The following is a 22,727-nucleotide window of genomic DNA, read 5'->3' on the forward strand; positions in this document are numbered from 1 at the left end:
GCAACGCAAACAGCTGCTGACAGAGCTCCATGAGATAAGGTGACCCTCCAAACTCTTCCACTGTGCAACTGCCTACACACTGCATCATCATCAAGACAAGGCTATTGAGAAGGCAAAACCAGCACACTAACCCATCTATGTTAAATATGGGAACACAGATGGAAAGATGGTTTTGCAATGTCATCTCCCATTGGGCTTGAATGGCAGGTTACAAAAAGCCGCATTTCACCTGTCAGGTAAAGAAATGTTCATTTTGTCTTTTTGTCGCAGGCTGGGATGAGTTGTCCCATGCTGCTCATGTGATGACACCACTGTGGCAATGCTTTGCTTTGCTGAAGAGATTTACATAATGAGGTCATTTGCAAACAAGGACAGATATTCTTGACATCATATAACGGAAAGGGACAAATATGTATCTAGTTTGGACCTACAGTGAGACTGAGATTTTTCAAAGACCACCAACCATACAGTTATGCAAGTTTGGAACTTAGATACTCTGGGGAAGCTCAGTTTTTGTCTTTTTCAGTGGTACATCAATGTATTTTGCAACGACAGCAACTTCCCAGAATTGACTCCCACACTGTACCCTGTGTTTGTGCAGGTTTTTTTTTGTTTATCTGAACAAAAAGTATTAAAAACAAAACACAAGTAGTAAAGCCAGTCATGTAAAAAGTGGGAGAAACAAAAAAGGGTGACACTGTTGCATCCCTGCTAGAAGCAGATGAGTATTCATCTTTCAGTATGGAAAATCTCTACATGCTGAAGAAACCATCAAAAAAATTACATAAATTCTAGCAAAAATGTTGTTGAGATGTGCTGTAAATGTCAGCTAAAGAAAGTATGCTTAACCACTTTAATATATATAAAATGGCACTCTACAACTTGGCATGACATATGCATATATATATATATAAAGTACATGACAAAATACAGCTGAACCACATCATTTTAGCCTACAAGGGTAAGACTTTCTTATTCTATTTGTTTCCCAGGTCTCAGTGTCCATTATAATTTCATTAGTCATTGAAATAAATTTTTACTGTGTTCCAAGGGCAATATTAAGTGCACAGGACTCCTGATTGGCAGTAAAAATTAATATGTAGGACATTTCATAGGATCTGAGCATTTCACTACAAGGATTTAAGAGAAGGACCTTCCCATGCTGTCAGGAAATCACTTTATTTCACCTATTACTGGTACCACCTATTCATTATTACAGCACTGAAACTTAAGAGAGAGAGAAGTAATTTTAATCTGCTGTTTCAAGCCGGTAGATCTTGGATCCCTACCTGGTCAGGAGAGAGAAACTGACCCTGCTGAGAAGAGACAGCCAGGATGTGGCCATTCCTTTGGTATTGCTTGACTCGGGTGCTCAGTAGTGAAAGCAGGTTAGCAACTGAAATGTTCACCTAGAAATAACAAGACAAGGAATAACTCAAGGAAAGCTGGAGAGTGCTCAGTTTCCTAAATCCACCTCCTCTGACACAGCCCCTCCCAGCATAGTTGACTGCCTAGGGACCACAGTGCTGCTTTCCATCAGGGCACCTTGCCCTCGGATCCAAAGCTTGTTTACCTCCACAGAGGCAGGCTGCATCTCAAAGCACCTTTTATTGTTATTATTCAAGGCAACTAAAATATGTGTCATAACACTGCATCCTTTCACAGCACAATCTGAATTGAACTATCCCTTGATTTCTGATGGAAACAGAGTGGTGGGGTAATCTGGGACACATCATGTAGACTAATATGCAGATATGATTTTAAGAACACACTGGGTTGTAAGAAGAAAGGAAGAAGAAACACAAGAAAGAAGCAATTAAAAAAAAACTCGATAGTAGTGTTAGCTGTCAAGAGCAGAGACCTTGACGGAGAAATGTATTGTCCATCTATGTATTACCCCATGATTTGTTGAGGTAGACATCATTGGGCACCAGAGAGAAGTGGCAAGGGACCATCAGTCAGAGGAAAGTGACTCTGTGGAGCTCAGGGAAATCTAGAGGCATATGGATCTGTGAAAGGGTGTTTTGACATGAGAACCATAGAGTTGCGTTTCCCAGCTCAGTGACCTCGCAGAGTGCTGTCTGTGCTGTGAAAAAGAAAATGTGCTCATTTCAGCTGTCACTGTTGTATGGGCAAAATATTATTATTATTATTATTATTATTATTATTATTATTATTATTATTATTATTATTATTATTATTATTATTATTACTGCATTATTTCATGGCTAACCAAATGTTAAAATGCAGTACATCACCCACCACTTCTCCACTAAGGCTTTTCTTTCTTAATATCTCACCTTTTTTTCTTTTTTTCCTCTCTTTTTAATCAGTTTCATTTCTTAATAGATGCAGAAGTTGTTCAGGGAGTCAAACGAGTGGTGCTCAACCTTGGCAAGAGTGTACCGTGTTTTTAATGTTTTGTCAGTTGCAATCAACGAGAGCCAGTCTGATGTTTTTTCTGTTCCTAACTGAGGTTTCTTTCCATTCACCCTCCAAAGAGCAGCATCTATTTGCAGGGTGCAATGACTGCTGTACGTCTTCTGTGATGAGGAAAGAGCAAATGTCTGACCAGGTTGGAAAGCATATTATGCACACACATTCATACACACAAGTGTTTCTGTGCACCCTTTACCCATGCTACTCTGAAAAGAAAGAAAAATGCACAAACACTGCTAGAGGGTCTTTGCCAACCTGCTAGTCACCTGTGAAAATGAACTACCTAGATTAATTACCTGACAAAGGCTGGACCACAGCTGTCAGCTGAAAACAAAAGAGTAGCTTGTCAACAGGAGCCAAACCTGGGCCTTGAGTGTACTGAATTTTTCCTCTCCTCTCCTCTCCTCTCCTCTCCTCTCCTCTCCTCTCCTCTCCTCTCCTCTCCTCTCCTCTCCTCTCCTCTCCTCTCCTCTCCTCTCCTCTCCTCTCCTCTCCTCTCCTCTTCTTTCCTCTCCTTTCCTCTCCTGGAACAGGGAATGTTAAGGAGGTGGCTTCTGACTCAGCCACAGCCACCAGTATCATGCGGGTGGTGGTTAGAATTGTGATAACTGTATCACCCGTATATTGATTAGAGCTTTTATTTTCCCTGGAAGGACTCAAATGTTGTGCCAAAGAGGCTGCTACTTCTGGTGTAGAGCAGCCACAGTGCTCGTCACTGGCCACAGTGCTTGTCACAGTGCTGCTCACCTGGTCGTAGGTTCTGTGTAGAGAAGAGGGATGGGCAGGATGGCACCCAGTAAAACCTCGGCCATAACATTAAGTAGCAGAGCACTTTGTCTTCCACCTATGTTAAAAAAAAACACACATTCCCATTTTTACTGGAAACTGAGGTGCAGGGGTGAAAGCATGTTTGGCATCAATATGCAGAAACTCATCCCAGATCCCTGATACTGAAACCAGCTGCCCAGACTGGCAGGACAAGTGAGTTTTTTTCAAGCTAATTTTATCATACTGAAAACAATACTGGAAGTTGCTGCAGATTGAAGCTTATACACAGATGCAGGAGCAGCCCTGATCTTGCAGATGAAATATTTGCAATGCAGGCAAGGGTGACCCGGAGTCAGCAGCAACTGTGTAAATCACTGCTCTCCCTGCAGCCACCTGAACTTCCACCCCAGCCGCTACACCTCCAGTTGTTTGCAAAGCCTTTTCTTCACCCAAGGGGAATTTTCAGTCAGACGCGTGTAGAAATACTCAGATTAATTTGATTTTTGAGGCTACACGGGGCAATTTAAGCAAGTTTTTGGATATTTTTTATTTGTGTTTATTTCTCCCCTCCGAGCTGCCTTTCACTGCACATTTACTAGTTCTGGAAGACAACACCCTGCTGACACTTAAAGAAGCATCACTGAATAAAGTCTGTTGTACAGGCTGCAAAGCCATCTGGACTTTCTACTGAAAAGGTTGGACATGGTTTTAGGCAAGATTTTATCACGTCTGAAAAAAAAAAAAAAAAAGAAAGAAAGAAAAGATTTCTGCACACAGTACCTCTTCCAAGGTTGATGTCAGACTTTTTTTTCTTTTATAGGTTGCAAAACAAAAAAAAAATTGACAAATAGTTGAAAGGCAGTAAGGATGGAGATATAAATCTCTAGAGGAAGCTTTGTCAAAGGTAGCTGAGTATAAACAAAAAATAAATTAGTTTTGGTGTTATCAGAAACCGGACAGACTTCGATTTGTATAATAGTTTGTCTGGGTTTCCAGACCACCTAGACAATACTGCTGTGAGGCTGAGCACGGATTCATTCAACAGAAGTGTTTTTTTTCTTCTCAGAAAGGAAGAAATGGTTAAATATAAAATCACAGGAGCAGACGGGATGGAGAAAGACAACAAGGAAAATGTGCAATGGCAGGCAGCCTTAAATCCTGTCTTTGCCTTTATTATTTTCAGGGGCTTTGAGCAGCATGTGTTACCTTGCCTTCAATATTATCTAAAGCCCAAGAATTTGCTGTAGCCCTTCTGTGCTCTTTTACACTGAGGTTCTTGCAGGGCAGTTCTCTGGACCAGAAAGTGCAGAACAAGGCTGTGTGTCAGCTCCTATTGGCCAAGGAGCCCTGAGAGCAGTGTAGGAGAGCAGCTTGCTGGGCAGAATTGATTGGGGTGCCCTTCAGGTTATGTGCTTCTTAGCAAGTGAGCTAACATCCAATGATTACCTCAGAAGTGCATGCACTGGTAACACACTTTTATGCATTATAAGAGCTGGGTGTAGAATTGGGAAGCTGCAAATTATTCAGCTATTCTCCCTGGAATTACTGTTTGAATCTTGGAACATACATATGTTATCCTATGGCTGTACATGGGATGTATGTATCCCCATCCCTCCTAGAGACTTGTAGAGGTGTCCTTCCAGACATATGACATGACAAAGAAACAAATCTATTCATATTTCTACGGCCTCTTTTTTGCAAGGTAAGAACTGCACTTTTTACACACCAATCCAGATGGCTCTGTGGGGTTTATGGGTGGCAACAGGGAGCCAGCAGAAAGTATGATTATGCCTTTGCTGGCACAAAGCTACCGTAGATGGCAGCCATCCTTGCTATTTACACATTTGAGGAGAAGCCCAGAGAAGGGTGAAGTAATGTGAAACGGAAGCCCAGACAAGGGAAAAGTTGTTAGCAAGGTTACAGCTGTATTTTGAGAATCATTACAGCAGATGACAGCAAGATCTTTAACAACAAGAAAGGAAAAATCCCAATGTCTGCATGGTAGTTGTCATGTAGTGTATTATACAGTTTACTCTGCAGTGATTCAGAAAGTTGAATTGTACAGTGCCTTGATGGGATCAGCAGTTCAGAATAGATTAAATTTGTCTTGGACGCTGCCTGCACCCTGCTTTATCTAACAAAGCATACGTGTGGTGGAGAAGGCTCTTAATGGGTCAACTCCTTTATGAGTACCATAAACACACAGGCGTAGATTTTTAAAGTGGTGTTCAAGGGATTTGAGCAAGTACAACTTTCTCACTGCTTTCAGCATGTACCCAAGAGCTGCTAACTGGGTACATCTGGGAGGAGAGTGGATCTTAAATAGCTGAGAGTTGTATACGGCAATGGTTTTGTTCCTGCTAGTTTCCAAAGGATGTTTGTTTCAATGTCTCCAAGAAGGATAAAGCAAGAAAACAGAAAACCAAAAGGACATTTCTCAGGTAAAACTTTGATTTTATTAAAGAGATATGCCTCATAATATGAATCTAAAATCCAGATTGTACAGGGAGTGTAAAAGCCTTTATACAGAGTTAACCATTCCCAGGTGCTGGTGGCTTTATAGAGCTTTCATCTAGTTAAAGAAAACCCATTCATGCTAATCTAATATCTGTAGTGTACAACAGCTTGACACCTGAGGCTTGTCCTAAAGCAAGCACGAGGCTGCAAAGTGAATGCTACTTCATTGTTGTGAATTATTCAGCACTCATAGCCAGCCTTATGTGTATCTCTGTAGGAAGCTGGCTGTTGGGTTAAGGATCAGTAAAAGAAAAAAAGCAAACAAACAACCCCTCCTTCCCAACGTTTGTTAGCAGGTGCAGTATTGACTTCAAGAATGATTCTGCAAAATTGGTATGGACATCCTTCATTACCAGAGCGATAAATGCAGAGCTGTACTCAAAGCAGCAGAAGCTGGAATCTGAGCATGGCTTCCTTTAGGGAACAACTGTATGTGTCAGTGGAAAAGCTCGTTTCCTCTAAATTCATTGAAATGGCGCTCATTGGTAGCATCTTTTTTAGAGCAAGATGAATGCAGACAGCAATGAATCAACCTCAAATAGAGGGGCTCATCTGTTAGCATCCTAACATTAACACACTAATGTGAATTTAAAGATTCTAATTAAAGCTACATACAAAATGTCTTGCTTCTAAATAGAAAACCGTACTTTTTGGAGGAGCTGGGGCATTTGGATTTGACAGTATTTCCTTTTTCTATAGTATGCCTTTTTATGTGTACTATTTTCTTTCAGCCACTCCAGGGGGTCCTGAAACAAAAAGATACATTGTATTAAGTTTGATTGATTGCCTGTAGTCGATGCATATATTGAGAAAGGAGACCGTTTTTTTCACTGAGCTCTTGAAATAAATTCCTGTTTGATTTTTGTTGCTACAAGTTGCCTTTTAGATATTTAGCACTGATTAATCTCATTTACAAGATCACATTGTTGTTCTTGTGGAAAAATTCAGAAGCTGATTCCATACAGCAGGACTTGCTTCATAGCTACCTGTTTCTAAAATTATCCATTTCTCTCCAAATACTTCTCCAGTAAAAATTGCTTTTTTTTTCCCCACTTCAGACTTGATATTTGTGGGGGAAAAAAATAATATGTTAAGAAAAAATAGTGTGAATATTCATACAGCACCTCCATACCAGTCATGAGTGAAAAACATTCTAAAGAGATTTAAAACATTTACTAGGGCACCTTTGGGCTCTCTAGTACCAAGAGTCAAGTGTCAGATGGAGGGAAGGGCATTTAGCTTGCATTTAGCAACTCTGAAAACATCACAAGTGAGAAACTTACAGCCATCTTTAATCACTGGTGAAGTACACAGTGGATATATGAGTAGTTCATCAAAATCTGATGAACTAGTATTTAGCGGTCCTTGGGAAACCTTCCAGGTATAAAAATGCTGAGATTCATCAAAGAAGAACTTAAACTAAACCTCCCATTTGACTTTTGGCCCATCTTAATTTCTCTGTCGTGCCGTATCCTCTCAGACCTAGTGAGCAGTATGTCTATTATTTTCATACAGACATAGGGTTAATGGGAAACCCAAAAGCCAAATGGTACAAGAAGGAATTTTCTATTCTGGGCTCTTTCAGTGCATTTTGTCATTTTTTCATCTGCCACACAGGCAGACACTGCTTCACACAGCAACCAGCACAGCAATGAAATTTAGTAAATGATCACTAATGATATAAATAATGGTGTAGAGGCAAATGTATTCTGTGGGGCTTGGGAAATTAGCAGAGCAATCAGCCTCCAGCCGGGGTGAGAGGAGGAGAGACAAGCAGCCAGCAATTGATGGCTCTGAGCCCACGAGTCCCTTGCACAGTCCGGACAAGACATCCAAGGCAGATGAGGTCAGCCAAGCCTTTAAAAATGCAGAGCAAATTCAGAGCATTTGGTGATTACAGAAATGAGGGGTTTATTATGATAGCTCAGCATCATATGTAGCTAAAACATTTGTAATAGGATTATGAGCAATTGGAGGGAGTTGCTGAAAGTGATTCTTTTGACTGAAACAATTGAAGCAGTTGATCTTCCCCATCAATCTTGATAAGAAAATGATGAGGATATTCAGCATCAGAAATGCGTTGTTAGTGGAGTTTTCATTAGAAGCTCCATGTGGGGACGTGTTCTCAGCTGCTGCCTGTGAAGCACAAGCACTGTCCCCTCTGAGAGTCGTGAATGAGGAGAACTCTCTAAGTCAAGATGTACACAAGATATATGAGCATGTCCAGATGAAATGAAAACCTGCCATACAATAAAATTATGTCCACCTAGGATAAAACAAAGCCCACATATGCTGGCCCTGAAGGATAAGCCAAAATGAGATGTAATGATCAATATTGTAGGAGTTATGATTGGAGAAAAATAATTACTGCACATCTTAAGCAAAACAAAACAAAACAACAACAACAACAAAAAAAACACCACGATGAATTCCCTGGAAATGCTTTGTTCTCTGAGTAGTACTCTGTAAAAGCCTGTGCATGCTGAAGGAAGGCTGTTATGAGGGCTGTGCTTGCAGTCCCCAGACCAGCTAGAGAAGTATTTGCGTGACTCTGTTTGGAGGTTCTCATTACTGTCAATGACATTTGCCTCTCTTGTGAAGTGGATAAAAGTCAAACGCTTTTAGCTCTGAAGAAGTGGTATTCATGTTAAAGCAAGGGACTTGCACTGAAGCTGCTGGGAAGAAAGGCAAGAATGAACTCAGCCTCCGAGTGGCTGCCTTCCTTCTTTCCATGGCCTTCCCTGTCTGTTCTGTCTTCTAGGTCTGTGCTCAGCCCTTACTGCACCAAGGGAACTCCTGGCGACAGAAGTTAAATTGATGCCACAAGATAGATGGTAGAGGGCAGCCCATGACCTTCTGCCATTTCTCTTCTCAAGGCTGCATCTTGAAGATGATGTAGTGCCTGGGAAGACCCTAACTAATTCACTGGCTCTAGGGTGCAATCACTTAGCAATGAATCTCCAACTAGCTACAGCAAACTTGTTTACAAGCCTGGGAAGGAGTGTGTTGTGTAGCAATTTGCTGTACAACCTGACTAGAACCAGCAATTCAGGATTGATATTCACTGTACTGTTTTCTTCCCTTCCCATTTAGGTAGTGAGAGTACTCCAGAGGAAAAATACAAACTTACACTGTCAAATAGTGCATGTTTCTCACTTGAGCAGGAAAAAAAAAAAAAAAAAAAAAGTATGAATATCCTTTTATCGGTGAAGGAAGTTGTGATTTAATTCAACCCGATCTGCATTCATTGTATTCAACATTTACCCCCAAATGTCAGTAATATCCTAGAAAATAAAGTACTTGGGAGACAGGAAAAACGGCGTCCTTGGTGATATCTGTATAGTGGAATACTTCTGCCCATCCATATGCATATCTAACCTTTATGATATTACAACCCTATAAGCCCTAAGACAGGATTTCAATAGCAAATGTTTACTAAAGGCTTTCTCCTTCATAATCTATTGATTTTAATATCCTTACTACTCCAGTTGAATGTCAGTTTTACCCTGAAGACTGCCATTGCAAACTTGAACACATTTAATTATTTATGCTATTTGAAATATTAGTGTTGAAAAATGACTGAAAGTTTTTGATTCTGTAATGGAAAGATCTAAAATTTGATTTTCCCTTGTGAATAAGACCATTAATTTGATACGGTAATCAAGAGGAGATGAATACTTCAGACAATACAGTGCTGTTTTAGTAGTAATGACATCTATTTTTCATTTCTCCAGCCTACTTTAGACAATAAAATATAGCCCGTTAAATATTGTAGTATATCCCAGTCCTCCTTCACAATGGAAGTTTTAGTATTGTCTACTTTTTTTTTCTGCCAGGTATCTGAACAGAGTCCTGATGATTTCACTGCTGACAGTAGGCTTTTAGGCAATGTACATGACTTGAGTACAACTAAGATTTGGGTCTCGATGTGGGTCCAGCAATCTTCTTTGCCTTACTGCTGTCCTTCAATGTATTAGTAAGAAAGATTAAAGATTTGATCTCAAAGACATTGCTTTTGAGACAAATATTGCTTGTACAGAAAAAAAAAATCTAAGGGAGGATCTATAAAAGCCAAGATTTTTGAGCAAACAAACCAAAGTGGGGTATTTGAAAGAAGCGTGTCATTTAGAAGGTCAGTCCTTTTGTAGTGCTGCATTTTTTACTCCCAACACGTTAGGTACCCATGCACATGCCCAGAGTTGTCATGGCCAAGCTCATCCTGCCCAGCCATGTGAACTCATCTCTTTGAGGGATGACCCTGAAGGAATATCTCTGAGGCAGGCACACTTCTACTGCCTGCAGTGGGGCTTTGGAGCTCTTAGGTCAGAGTTCTGACTGTCCACATCATTTTAGTTTCTCCTTCCCTACCCACAGCTGTTATTACTCTGTCATCACGTGTTTCTTTTTCACAAGGAATGTTTTGACTTTTTTTTTCTCTCCATATTCTAAAATTTTCCCTTTTTCTGCTATCAACTTGGTAGTTGTTCTGAAGCTGCCAAGATGTATTTGGCTCTTGTATTTACTCCAGATGGAGACTCTTATTCTCACTCATATCTGGCAGTAAGAACTATGGTATCACCAAATGCAACTTCTCTCTGAGACTTTTTTGCTAATGGAGAGTAACAAGACTGGTTTCTTTTGTGCAGGGGTTGTAAGTTATTGCTGATGGCATATGACATACTTTAGTGTATATCCCAAAAGTCCAACCAGGTTCACAATGGCCATTAATAGTGGGATTTTTCTGGTTTATATCCCATCAAGAAAGATAACCTTGTGTACCTTTTAGTAACTGGATTGTTGTTTAATAGCAAAGCAAAAAAATCTCTGAAACAAAATCTCAGGTTATAATCAGGGGTAAATGTGTGAACACTTGCCTCCACTATATCTGCCTTGTATGCATTATATAGATTTCTATCTGTTTTGTTTCTGTACAAACACTGAAAGCCAGCCTAAAGATTAAATAGGCAGAAATCCTGCTGATGGTTTCAGTGATTGTGGCTGGCACAAGTTGTGTTGGAGGGAAAGGCAGCATGCTACAGATCGTAACTCATCAGTGTCAATAAACCAACCCAAAACCACGCCCTGCCACTGGGCCTGCTTTCAGGGCTGAATTATTCAGAACCCTGCACTTGAACTGCACTGCATGCATCAGTCTATGGGGTACAAAACCCCTTACAAGGCTGAGTCCCTCGTCTCTTGACATCTTATTTTTCTCAAAAATAGACTGTTCCTTTTCTTCCTTTCCACTGTACTTTGGAATAACCAAAGATAAAGCAGTTTGATTGCACTTAAAAGACTTCTTGGACTAGACACCATGGTTCTGTTTGGTTTTCCTGTATCCTCCATTTATTCATGTGTGTTACTCCATTGCTTCTACTGATTTCACTGGCATCCTTTCAGGCAATGTATTCAAGACAGAAAATATCTGCCTGATTTATTTTAGCTGAGAAGCTCCACATTTTGTGGATTTGCTACTCTTTAATGTCCCAGGTCTCTCCTTGAGATCAGTAAATGCTGAATTCCTTATTGTCCCTAAATGTTATCTGAAGTCATGTTGTTATTTTGCCTTTAGTGAGCTTTCTGGCTTTGGAATCTACTGCCAAATGAAGTAAGGAAAGCTCTGACAGTAGGGATTTCTAAATTCAAAGTTAAAAGTTATTTGTTCTACTTAGCATTTTTAAAATGATTCTTTTAGGAATTGCATGTGCCTCTAAGCTAATTAACTCTTAATGAGTGCAAAATGCCCTGGGATGCAGATTTGGAGGGTACTCTAGAAGTGCAGGCGTGAATTGAACTGCAGTACTGAAGCAGATGAAATCTGTGATTTGATGCTTGTTTAAAATGATGGTACAGATAGTTTTATTGTGATACTCTTTTTTCCCCCTCTTTCCTCCTAGTCTAAATAAAGCTGATCAGATTTTCAGTCCACCATATGGGACCCAGCTATATCTGTACTGCAAATACGCTTCAGTTTTCCGTTATGGATGAAGTCACTCTCCAGTAGGGAAAACAAGTTAGAAACAAACTTTCATATTATGAAAGACAGGCAGCGTTCCAGTGCTGAGCACATAGCCAAAACATCGGTAAATCAGAACACCTGGCTCTGCCCTGCTCCATGCTATTCCCTTGGACCAGTCCCTCACCCTTTTAATGCCTTCATTCATTCATCTGTAAAGCAGCTATAATTGCATTTATATCACAAGGGCGCCTTGATGCTTGACAAATGAGAATTGACCCAAAATTCATCCTTCAGAAGCACTGTATGAGCAATACCTTGCTCACATGGTGGTTGTGGACAATTAGATTAGAAGAGGTTTAAATGCAGTCAAAGTGAAATTCCATTTAGAAACTGTCAAACTGTCTTGATAATTTTTCTTAGTTTTCATCTAATTCTAGTGCAGAATTTTGCATGTATCTCACAGATGAGTTTAAATGCCTCTTTCCATCTTTTACAACAAGCCAGCACAATTTACTCCATGTTATATTAAACTGTCTTCCTTCTTGTGGGTAAATGGCTGTTTCCAAGAGCAACACCTTGGAAATCTGCACTTAGCAAAACAACGAAAAATTGTCATGTCAAAGGAATAGGAATTCTATCTTTATGTACTTGGTCAAGTTGCAATCATTTTTAAGGATTTTCCATGGAAAAAAATATTCCAGGTTTTATGAAAAGGAGTTTGTCTAATTGTTGTGTTTTATTTAGTTCAATTTTTTAATGTATTTTCTGTAATAATATTTAAAAATTAAGCTGACTTTCATCAACAAACTGTAGAAACATATGGTGCGCAGCCTGTAGAGGCTCTCAGTGGCTCAAGTATTACCACAATATTGGTGAATTAGAATCTGCTTTCCTCTGAAAAACAGTTGTATTTTCTCCCAGTTAAAATACTATGTTTTCACCAACATGTTTTCATACTTATTAGCAGTTTTAGAAGTAAAAATAAATGGATCTTCTTAGATATGTTTCCTTACTTCTGCATGACCATGGAGCTTTCAGGGTAAGGGAGGCTGAATATCACCCTCAGTGTCCTATCCCTGTGCCATGAGCCCACCTATAAGAGGATCTGTTATTACCAGGACATCATCCCAGGTGAGCTTAGCCCAACACCAGAAGAATAACAGGAACTGTTGCTTGGTCAAGACACCTTTCCTAACAAAGGCATGCTCACTTGGGTCCAAAGAGGCAACAGAAGGTCTCCATCCAGCACCCCAGAGTAATCTCTGGTCTCCAGGAGCTGGTCTCAGAAGGATTTGTAGGTACAGCTTGGTTTTACTTGAAAGATCAGACAGCTCAAATTAAAAATCCTTTGTATCTTACTTTTTTATGCTCAGACTGGCAAAGCATTTTGAGGATAACTCACTCTCACGAACAGCATTCCTCTGACTTATCTCTAATGTATGCTTGAAAGACTCTGCCAACCAAAGTGCACAGATTAAGTGAATTAAAAGGTACTAAATGTTTCTGTAGGGAAACAGTTCAAGCAGTAGTGTTCTCAGGAGCACCTCAGATGTTTTAGGTTTGTATTTGCATGCAGTCTACAGAATTCACTTAGACTTTTTACCCTGTTTGACTTCAGCAACTAGCTTCTACCTCACTAGAAGCTCATCATCAAAACTCACCTTGACTGCAGTCTTTTGACGCCTTACCTGTAACCCAGTCTTCAGCTCAACTCTTAGGCCTCAGTGGCCTAAAGAAATTTTTCCTTCCTCAGTATTCATTGACATTAAAAATCCTGAGAAACAGTAAACCTTTGACATTGGTGACATCTAACCCACATCCACGTGGTTTTGTGGGAAAGATGTTCGCCTCTTCATGTCATGTAGGACCAACACATATTCTGTGAACTGATCTTCCACCAACAGCTAGGAGGCTCAAGAAAAGTCCCTTTACCACTAATCTTAGTCAATACAGGTCTTATTTTTAAGTCAGTTCCTTTGGCTTTTGAACCCCACACCAGCCGAATCTGAGGGGGATGAGGGCAGTCAAAAGAGATGCTCCTTTCATCTCTGCTCAGGTAGGTGGTGTCTAATCCTAAAAGGAACTTCTCAGCAGTTGACAGCAGGTTATTAATCTGCAGAAACGCCCAGCTGCTTCAATCAAAGAAAGTGAAAGAATTCTTTCTGACTGTGTCTTTCAGGACTTTGCGGACTCCGTGTACCAAATGGTTACACAGAAGTTCCAGGAGCTGACAGACAATTTCACTTCCATACATGCACGCCACAAAACTCTTGCAGGAATTGTGATGACCAAAGGTAAGATATCCTATCCTCTCATTTATTTTCCTTGGCATTTTTCATGACTAAGTAATACATTATTTACCTAGTCCACAGTATTGAAGGATGCCTTTGCTCCCACGCAGAACAATAAATAGTAATGCAGAGAAAGAAGCATTAAATATTTACAGCTCAAGTAGGTTCACACAAAAAATATTGGCAACAGAGGTAAAGATTTATTCATAAATATGTCCCTACATTTCTGTGTTTACAGGACAAAATGCAGAACTGTCTGATTTTGCATTTTCTAATAGATGGGGCTTTGGTAGTTATCAATAACAAGGCTGTATTATTTATTAACTGTCTTTGTTGTTGTTGTGTTGTTGTTTTTTAAGATTTGGAAAATTTGAGTTCTGTTTGTACAAGGCCACCATAAACTTTGTCTCAGACTGACAGTAAAAGCAAATCTCAGCCTGGTTCCTTTCCAAAGAAAAGAAACCCAAAGCATGCACAGTTTTAATTCTGCACTTCTCTGACTGCAAGAAGTACTAATCAACAGGGTCAGAATGTGACATTCACACTTTACTGAAGGACACATACAGAAATTCTTAATTCATTGATGAAACTGTTGCATAAATGGCCTTCCCTCCTTTGCGAGCTTTCTTCAGTGCAGGCACCTCAGTATTTATGAGGCTGCCAGCAGTAGAGAGACTGCCATAAACTTCATTTTCATTCAGACACATGGAGTGCTGGATTGAGTTTAGAAATGAAGGGATAAGCTCACAGGGGAAGGGCATGTATAATTCATCCAGGCTTGTCTTTCTGGTTCTTTTCAACAATTACATAAGCTTGACTCAACAGGAACATCTGTGAATATTGCGAGGCAGCAGGATAGAGACAGGATTATCTGCTGGGTCTTCTCCAGACACAAAGCCTAGATACTGCTACAAATTCTGTGCAGAGTAACTTATTTTTCTTTCTGATGTGATAAGAGTTAACAATGAAATCCAGTGGTTAGACATAGAAGAGTTGACCTAGAAGTATTTTCTACCTCTGGTCCAAAATGTGTTGTTTTCAGGATAAATAAAATATCATTATGGTTCATCTATTTTCATTGACAGATATGGATGGGACTACAATTTCTGAAGTGCTGCATAGATGCAGTGTTTTAAAAAGAACATCATTTAATTTTTAGGTGATCCTATGAAGAACTATGAATTAGATTCACTGAAATTTTTGACTCCCTCTTTTTGATTCAGGATATTCTGTGATTCTATAATCCTATGATTGTACAAACAAAAGACATGGTATGGGAGACCTAAGAACCTCAGTAGGCATATTCAGGACCAAGAGGAGCTCATCATTTATTTCAAGGAGCTCTTTCCAAGCAGGAAGACCACAAAGAAAAAAAGGTTAATCTTTTAGAGTAACCTAAGTTACAGGAGGCAAGAATTGTTTCTTTAACAATTTTTTGAGGGGCAGATGTCCTAATCTCAGTGTCCCTGCTCAGCTTTCCTACACTCAATGTGTATTTGTCTGTAAGACTTACACCTCATCCCTAAGTTGCCAAGGTAGAGCTCCAGCATCCTTTAGACCTGGGCCTGGATCAGCTTAAAAACAAATATAATGGAGCCAATGTCGACTCAGTGCTCTGTCACTGAAGAAGCAGACATAGGAGGGACAGTTCAAAACCTCACTATCATATGGAAGAAGAGGTCATAGCTTTAAAATTGTAGCTGCAGAGAAGGTACAGTGCTAGAGAAAGGAAAGAGCTTGTTCAGAACCCTGCCAGAATGCTGCCCAGCTGCCTGTGCCTTGTCTTTGGGGAAGAGTGAAAGAGTCCTCCCATTATGTTTTTATGAGTCCCATGCCTTTGGTGAGTTTTTACACATTCACATTTCATATTCTCCTTAGCATCATTGTACTTCTCTTCATAAACCATCGTTCTCAAGGCTTATGTTTCAACTCCGAATTTTCTTTTGTGAATTCCCCCAACCTGTCAACCACCCAGTTCATCAAGACCTTACTAGTCTTCTGGAACCTAAGAAGTAGATTCACAGATATAATGTGATTCACAGAAGATGCAAAGCTAAGAACAGCCATATCTTGGCACCTTTTCCAGGAAGATCTGAGTTACTTCCAACTTAAGAATGTCTGCCAGACATGGCATGACAAATAATTCAACAATTGTGTCATTTTCTGTACTAAACTTGTAGCTCTGTGGTCTTTTCTCCATCCCCAAAGGGAGCAAGAAACTTGACAGTCTGATCAAATATGACACAGACAGGCTTTTCCCATCACAGAATCAAATCTGTACAGATTTCTCATCCTTTTTTTCTGGCAGAAAACTTAGATCTCTTAACACAGTGTACTAATGATGTCAATGAAAACAAATCTGGTAATGTCTAATTGTGTTTGCTATTATACACAACTCTTTCAAAAATAAAAATAAAAATAAAAAGCCTTCATTTCTCTTCAACATAATCTCAACTAGAGATGGATTTATCTGTGCTTGTAGGGTTTTCAGACAAAGCTGGTAAAAAGTAAAATGTGATTCTGTGGTAACTACTGTTGAGATAATACAAAATCTCTACAGACAAGACAGGATTGTGCTAGATTGGTTTTCTTTTCCTGAACTCTGACTTTTTTGGGCTTTTTTTTGCCATTTCAGTTCCCAGGGAAACCGCAGAGATACATTTGGTCTCTCTAATTGACTTATGCCGTGGCATCCAGGGCAAATTCCAAAGTGGAGGGGGGGAGGGGGAATTGTAGAAAATGATGTTATTGACTGACTGTGAATGTTCCAAAGTAACAAATTCTAGTCAGCAAAACACTGCAGTTCAATGTATTTACATATCCTTTGCTCTGAATTGTGAGGAAACTTAAAATATCAATACCTCTTGTGAAAAAATTAATTTGATTAGTAGATACCAAGATATTCTTTCAAAAACTCTGCCTAGGCAAGAGCAAACTATCACACTGGTTGATGTGATGTTGTCTGATGTAATATACTGATTGAAACATGATACTAAATAAAAAACAAGCTTCACTGATTGTAACACTTTTTGGCTGAAAGACTCAGACTGTGCATCAGACTAAATCCTCAGACTTGGCTTTCTGTCTCATATTCAGATTTTCTGGTTGCTGCTAAGCAGACATATCTTTAAGATATTCTCACAAATTCCCTAATTCAACTTTTTAGATGTATCTTTATGGTCATACATTTTAGATGTAGCCTTATGGTCATAGAATCATAGAATTATTCAGTTCTGATGGGATCTGAGGTTCTCAGAACAAAGCCTGTGCTCCAAATGTTCATACCAGCCCTTTCTTCAATATTGCCGGGGAGTGGCTTTTATATTTTGAAGCTGGCAACCCTGCAGGACAAAAAGACAAAGACAGCAGACCAAGAGGAAGGAAGAAAGGGTGTTGAGAAATATTGATGACTGGCCATAGAGCGAGACATATTTCATCTTTCATGCTGAGTGCTGCGATCTAAATGCAGGTGTCATTCACAGTGTTTATCCACATCATTGACAGAGTTTGTCTTTGCCAGCTTTGATCAAATATGAGCATACATTTGTGTTCTACATGAAATCAATGAACTCAGTAAAGAATACTTGCTGCTCATTGCCAAGATGCTGATTGCTGAGGTCCTTTTTGCTACAGAACCCTCCCATAATTACTACAGGCAAAATGAGCCTGCTATTTAAACACTATTTTCCCATTTGTGTTCGACAAATCTTAGCAGTTTAAATACCAATAGGAACCTTTTGTCATGCCTTCTGTTAAAAATGAAGCATTAAGAAAGTTCAGTCCTTTTCACAGGAGCACAGCATTCATAGAAAAAGGTTATAAGTTGATTTCTCATTTCAATTTTATCTCTTTTTTTTTTTTTTTTTTAGTCTGACAATCATTTTGATGTTAAAAGCGATCTAGGAGGTCTTTTCAGTTATTTTGTATGAAATAAAGATGAACTGGACAAAAGAGCCCTAAATAGCAATTTCATGCTGTGATAAAAGATGGTAAATTATCATCTATACCTCATGGAACAGATCTTAATAATTGCTAAGTGGAATAACAGAAAAAAAAAAAAAGATGACAATATGTCTCCATGGATCTTTACAGTACATTAACATTCATAAAGCCTGACATCTAACAACAATCAAGAATATTGATGTCCAATTGGCTTCTCTTCTTCAGCTTAAGTAGGAAGTTGGAAACTAGTAAAATACAGTAGAAATTTCAGGCCCTGTGTGGAGAATCGATCTGCTCCATTCCAGATTGAATTCAAGTAGCCAAAAAACCAGTTAGAGGAGCTGAATAACTTACAGCATGGCAAATCCCCTCAGGAAGACATTCACAGGAGGAACTCAGGCTTTCCAGACCTATTTGCACAGTATCGTTAAATGGATACTAAGCGCCTGTGTTCCCCTGAGATGTGGGTTTTCAGTGAGACTTAGATTCCTAAAATGGAAATTGGGTGCCCAAACTGCTGACATGTTTTTGAAAACCTCATGAGGTCTCTTCAGCTTCTTTTTCCTGATGCTCTTAAGGAGGTGGCCCAAATTCATCTGTCATTCTTAGAAATGTTATTCACTGCTTACATGTGCCCAAGCTGACACATCACCACAAGATGCTGGGTTTCCCTGAATCATTTTAAAACAATATCTATCTAGTTAGAAACAATACATGTCATTGTGTTTCTCAGAAAACTGTTTTTCCGTTGCTAAAAGCCTTAAAGAAATAATCTTCAGAATCTCTCTAAGTAACTTTGAGTTCAATTAAAATATCCATGTATAACAGTTGCAATTCCATTCCTACACTGTATGATATGGGTTTAGAATGGCCATACTGGGATTTCTGTGACCTAATAGATTTAGATTTCCAAATTCCAGCGCAAAGGATAGTCTGAGGTTCAAACTGTGATTCCGCCAGGTTCACCACTTCTTTCAAAACACGGGCTTAAGCACACTGCTGCAAGCAAGCATACTCCCCTCACAAGAGTGGTACAGGGGATTTCTCCATTTCTTTTGATAAATTGGTGCTAAGGAACAGAAAATAGCTCAAGAGATATTGTCTTAGAGACAGAAAATATAAGATGTGACTGTGCAGCCTACTTCCCTCGCAGAGTTGGAAAAAAAAAAAACAGGCTTAAGGTCATCTCTCCAACCCTTGTTATATATTTCATATTAAACAGAAAATAGAAAAATGCATGCACGAGCACAGAACCAGGGCTTCCCTTTTCAAGGTGAGCACTCCAGTTTTTCCTTGCTGCTACTACCTAACCTAAATCTGTCCTCCTAGCTGTTTGGTAGTAGAGATCCAACAAGAACATGAGAGAATGCTCTCTTCTCTCTGCAGGTTTAGGAACTCCCATAGTAGAATGACCCAACCTGAGGAGACAATTGATCCCCAGTGTTCCACTTGTTGCATAAGCTGTAGGCATCTGAAATATTCCTGAGGCAGACATCTCCAACCCTGCTGTGCCCACTGGTTGCTTTGGTTTCCATTTCAGAGCAGATGGTTCTTCACAGACTTTGATCCTTTCATCCCAAACCACTGGCTGTTTCCAGACCTTTGGGTTCTTCTTGTTTAAACAGTATTTCTGAACAAAATAGCAACTGAGGCCTCTCCAAACCCGGATGTAGGCGGAGTTCTGTTTTTGAGTTACACATTGCTGCACTGGCCACTAGGTGATGCTAATTAACATAAAACATGAAAATGGAAAGTAGACATTCTGTTCCTGTCCCTACATGTAAGGAGCAAGGAGTTGGGAAGATCAGATTTTCATACTGGAAAGCCAGGCTGGACATCATCCAGTCCCAAAAAAAGCAATGCATCTGATCTAAAAGACTGACATTTCTTCAGTGAATAAAAGCTTAGGGACATAAATGACTGGATTTCTCTGTGATCCAGTAAAAAAGATAGGGAGATTTTCAAAATGGAAGTATACTTAAGAAGAAATATTTGAGAATAAGTTTCTTCTACACTTACCTGCCAAAATACACATTCAGGATTTCATCCTTTCTCACTGTAATTAAGGACATCACTATAACAGAAGTCTGTCACTTTACTTAATACTTAGATATCAGTGGCACAGCATTTATTAGAGAAACAGATATATCCGTATGCAGAACCTGGCAAGGAAAGTGCAGTTCACTCTTGTTTTAAAATTAGAAGTTATCTGTAAGCTGCTACAGAGCTCTGTTCCTGAAGAGAACTAGGGTTCGCGCTCACCTGAAAGAACCCTCAAATAACATTGTTTCTGCCACTGTTAGTTTAGTCCTCCTGGACTTGATATGAAGTGAGGCATGTGGAGGTCTGCACTGACTGTCCCTCTTCTCCCTACCTCTCCTCCAGATTTCCAAACCCTATAGAGAGAAAGGGGAAGGGAAAGGAAGGGAAGGGAAGGGAAGGGAAGGGAAGGGAAGGGAAGGGAAGGGAAGGGAAGGGAAGGGAAGGGAAGGGAAGGGAAGGGAAGGGAAGGGAAGGGAAGGGAAGGGAAGGGAAGGGAAGGGAAGGGAAGGGAAGGGAAGGGAAGGGAAGGGAAGGGAAGGGAAGGGAAGGGAAGGGAAGGGAAGGGAAGGGAAGGGAAGGGAAGGGAAGGGAAGGGAACACACTGGGGCTTTCAAGAATAGCACCATCTCATTCCATTCTTTATAGAATCAGAGCTGATGGGATTTTCTACTTTCTGTCTACTAAGGAAAGGAGAGAAATGGACCGTGGAAATGAGAACTGGGAGAGACCAGTCCATTTCCCTGCAAGTACAAGATGTTTCCCTGTAGTGCATTCCTGAGTGCATTTTTCTGATCTAGATTTAAATGAATCAATTACCAACATGGCTTTCAACACTACCTTGGGAAAGCATTCTAGTCTAATAGACCTCATTGTTAATCATTCTTGCCAGTTATTTGGGCTGGTTTTTATTTTCTTCAATTTCATCCAAGGTCCTCAGTCACACTGCCCTAAACTGTGCATTTGGTGCCCAACTTTCTCCTTGTTCCTGTCAGATATTTGTAGGCATTTAGACCACTTTCACAGGCATTGCCTAGAAAAGGCTTTCACATTTAATATTTGCACTCATTCTGTCTAGGTCGCTCTTTTCCACAGCTTTCTGCAGTTATCCCTGTTTTCTGATTCACCTCAACCTGGACTCTTTTCAGGACTGGAAAGGAGTCTTGCTGAAAAGACCTGCATAGGAGCATCTTGCAAATGAATTAGGAGCAACAGCTCTTTGACAGGGACCTAGAGATCTGATTGAGCTTTTCAAAGCCACCCTGTGTCAAAAAAGAATTTTTCTTCTGGTGAAACTGGACCTGGACTTTGGTCACAAAGCAGTGCCTGGTAGTACAGGAAAGCTGGGAATTCCCAACTGTGAAAGCAGTTGCCATTTTCATACAAAACCATGGGCCTGGCTTCCAGTGGCAGAGAGGGTTGCCCCTGCTCTCTGACTAAGAAGCATGAGGATCCCTGCAGACATCAGACCTCAGTAAGATTACCCACCAGCAGCTTGAAGTAGCCCAGACTGATGGACATGGGTGATGACATCCTTCATTGCTAGTTATAGACTGACCGCTAAGCAAGCACAACTGAAGAGGGCAAATATTTCAGCTCCTTTTCAGAACACTGTGCTTTTCCTGGTGTTTTCACAGAGTCACTGGCCCATTAGGGTTGGAAAAGACCACTAATTTTATCTGGTCCAGCCATCAATCCACCACCACTATGCCCACTCAACCATGTCCCTCAGTGTCACATCTGTATGATTCTTGAAAACTTCCAGGGAACAGTTTGTGATGGCACAGGGAGAAGAGTTCTTTGCCACTTTTGCAGAAGCATTTTGCATGTGGCCCCAGTCTGCAGCCTGGTGGTGCTGAGGAGCCTGTCCTGGAGTGGTCATGCACCACTGTCATGTTCCTAGGAGCAGTTTTCCTATGCCACTGCCTTTTCATATCTTGACTATCTCCTATCACAAAATTGAAACCATTCTGTGGATATGGTAGAGTTGCTATGGAAGGAGATAGCAGAAAATAATGTAGGATTTGTCAGAACTGTGTAGCATCAAAAAATTTTCCTTCCCTAAACAAACCTGAAATGTAAACTTGAACTTATTCAGCTATGAGTAGAAGGGATTAAAAAAAAAAAACTCCACTGTGATCAGAGCTCTATTAAGCTGCCTCGAAAATTATTCCAAATACACTATTTTGCAGATAACAATAGACAATCCTTTTGACTGACTTGTTAAAAAAGGTAAAGAAAGAACATAAAATTATTGCTTATCAAAGAGAGAAACTGCACCATTTAAAATAACATGAAATTGTACCCCATGAATTATTCACAAAAGCTGATGTTACACCATCATTATTTCTGGATTTCCTTTTCACTGCACAGTATTTAGTGTCAGTTGTCTCCAACCTAGTAAAAGAGGTGAAGGTTTTTTTTTTTAATTAATCACACCTGATTTTTCTGATTTTTTTTTTTTTTTTCCAATTTAAAATGAATACATTCAAGGCAGTAAGTTGTCTTTACTGTGTCATGTTGAAACAGAAGATAGATTTCATTACCACTATCTGGGTCTCAGACATTCAACGAAATTGATACGTGCACACTGACTGATGTTTCTCTCCGTGTTGTGCCAGATGCTGGGAAGCGAAAGTGTGATCCCAGTTGTATGCTGGCATTAGCAGTTACAAATTCCATTCTGTTCAATGTGAGTTAAGCCCTCTGATTTTCACAGAAGTAAGTTCTCCAACATACGGCAGGTGCGATTCAAGTTTTGTGTCACCAAA

At 39.9% G+C, this 22,727-nt stretch overlaps 1 protein-coding gene across 3 annotated transcripts in view; it reads left to right on the forward strand.

The window, feature by feature from the left end:
- Positions 1-22,727, forward strand: part of ADARB2 (adenosine deaminase RNA specific B2 (inactive)) — a 287,416-nt gene that overhangs the window by 217,724 nt on the left and 46,965 nt on the right. For all 3 annotated transcript variants that reach the window (XM_015853321.3, XM_015853322.3, XM_032442988.2), the window contains one exon: positions 13,863-13,977. In XM_015853321.3, coding sequence (XP_015708807.2) covers positions 13,863-13,977 — 115 coding nt within the window. The remainder of the gene's footprint in view (positions 1-13,862; positions 13,978-22,727) is intronic.

Source organism: Coturnix japonica, chromosome 2 (assembly GCF_054131305.1).
Source record: "Coturnix japonica strain WE chromosome 2, WE-NBRP24, whole genome shotgun sequence".
NCBI classification, from domain to species: Eukaryota; Metazoa; Chordata; class Aves; order Galliformes; family Phasianidae; genus Coturnix; species Coturnix japonica.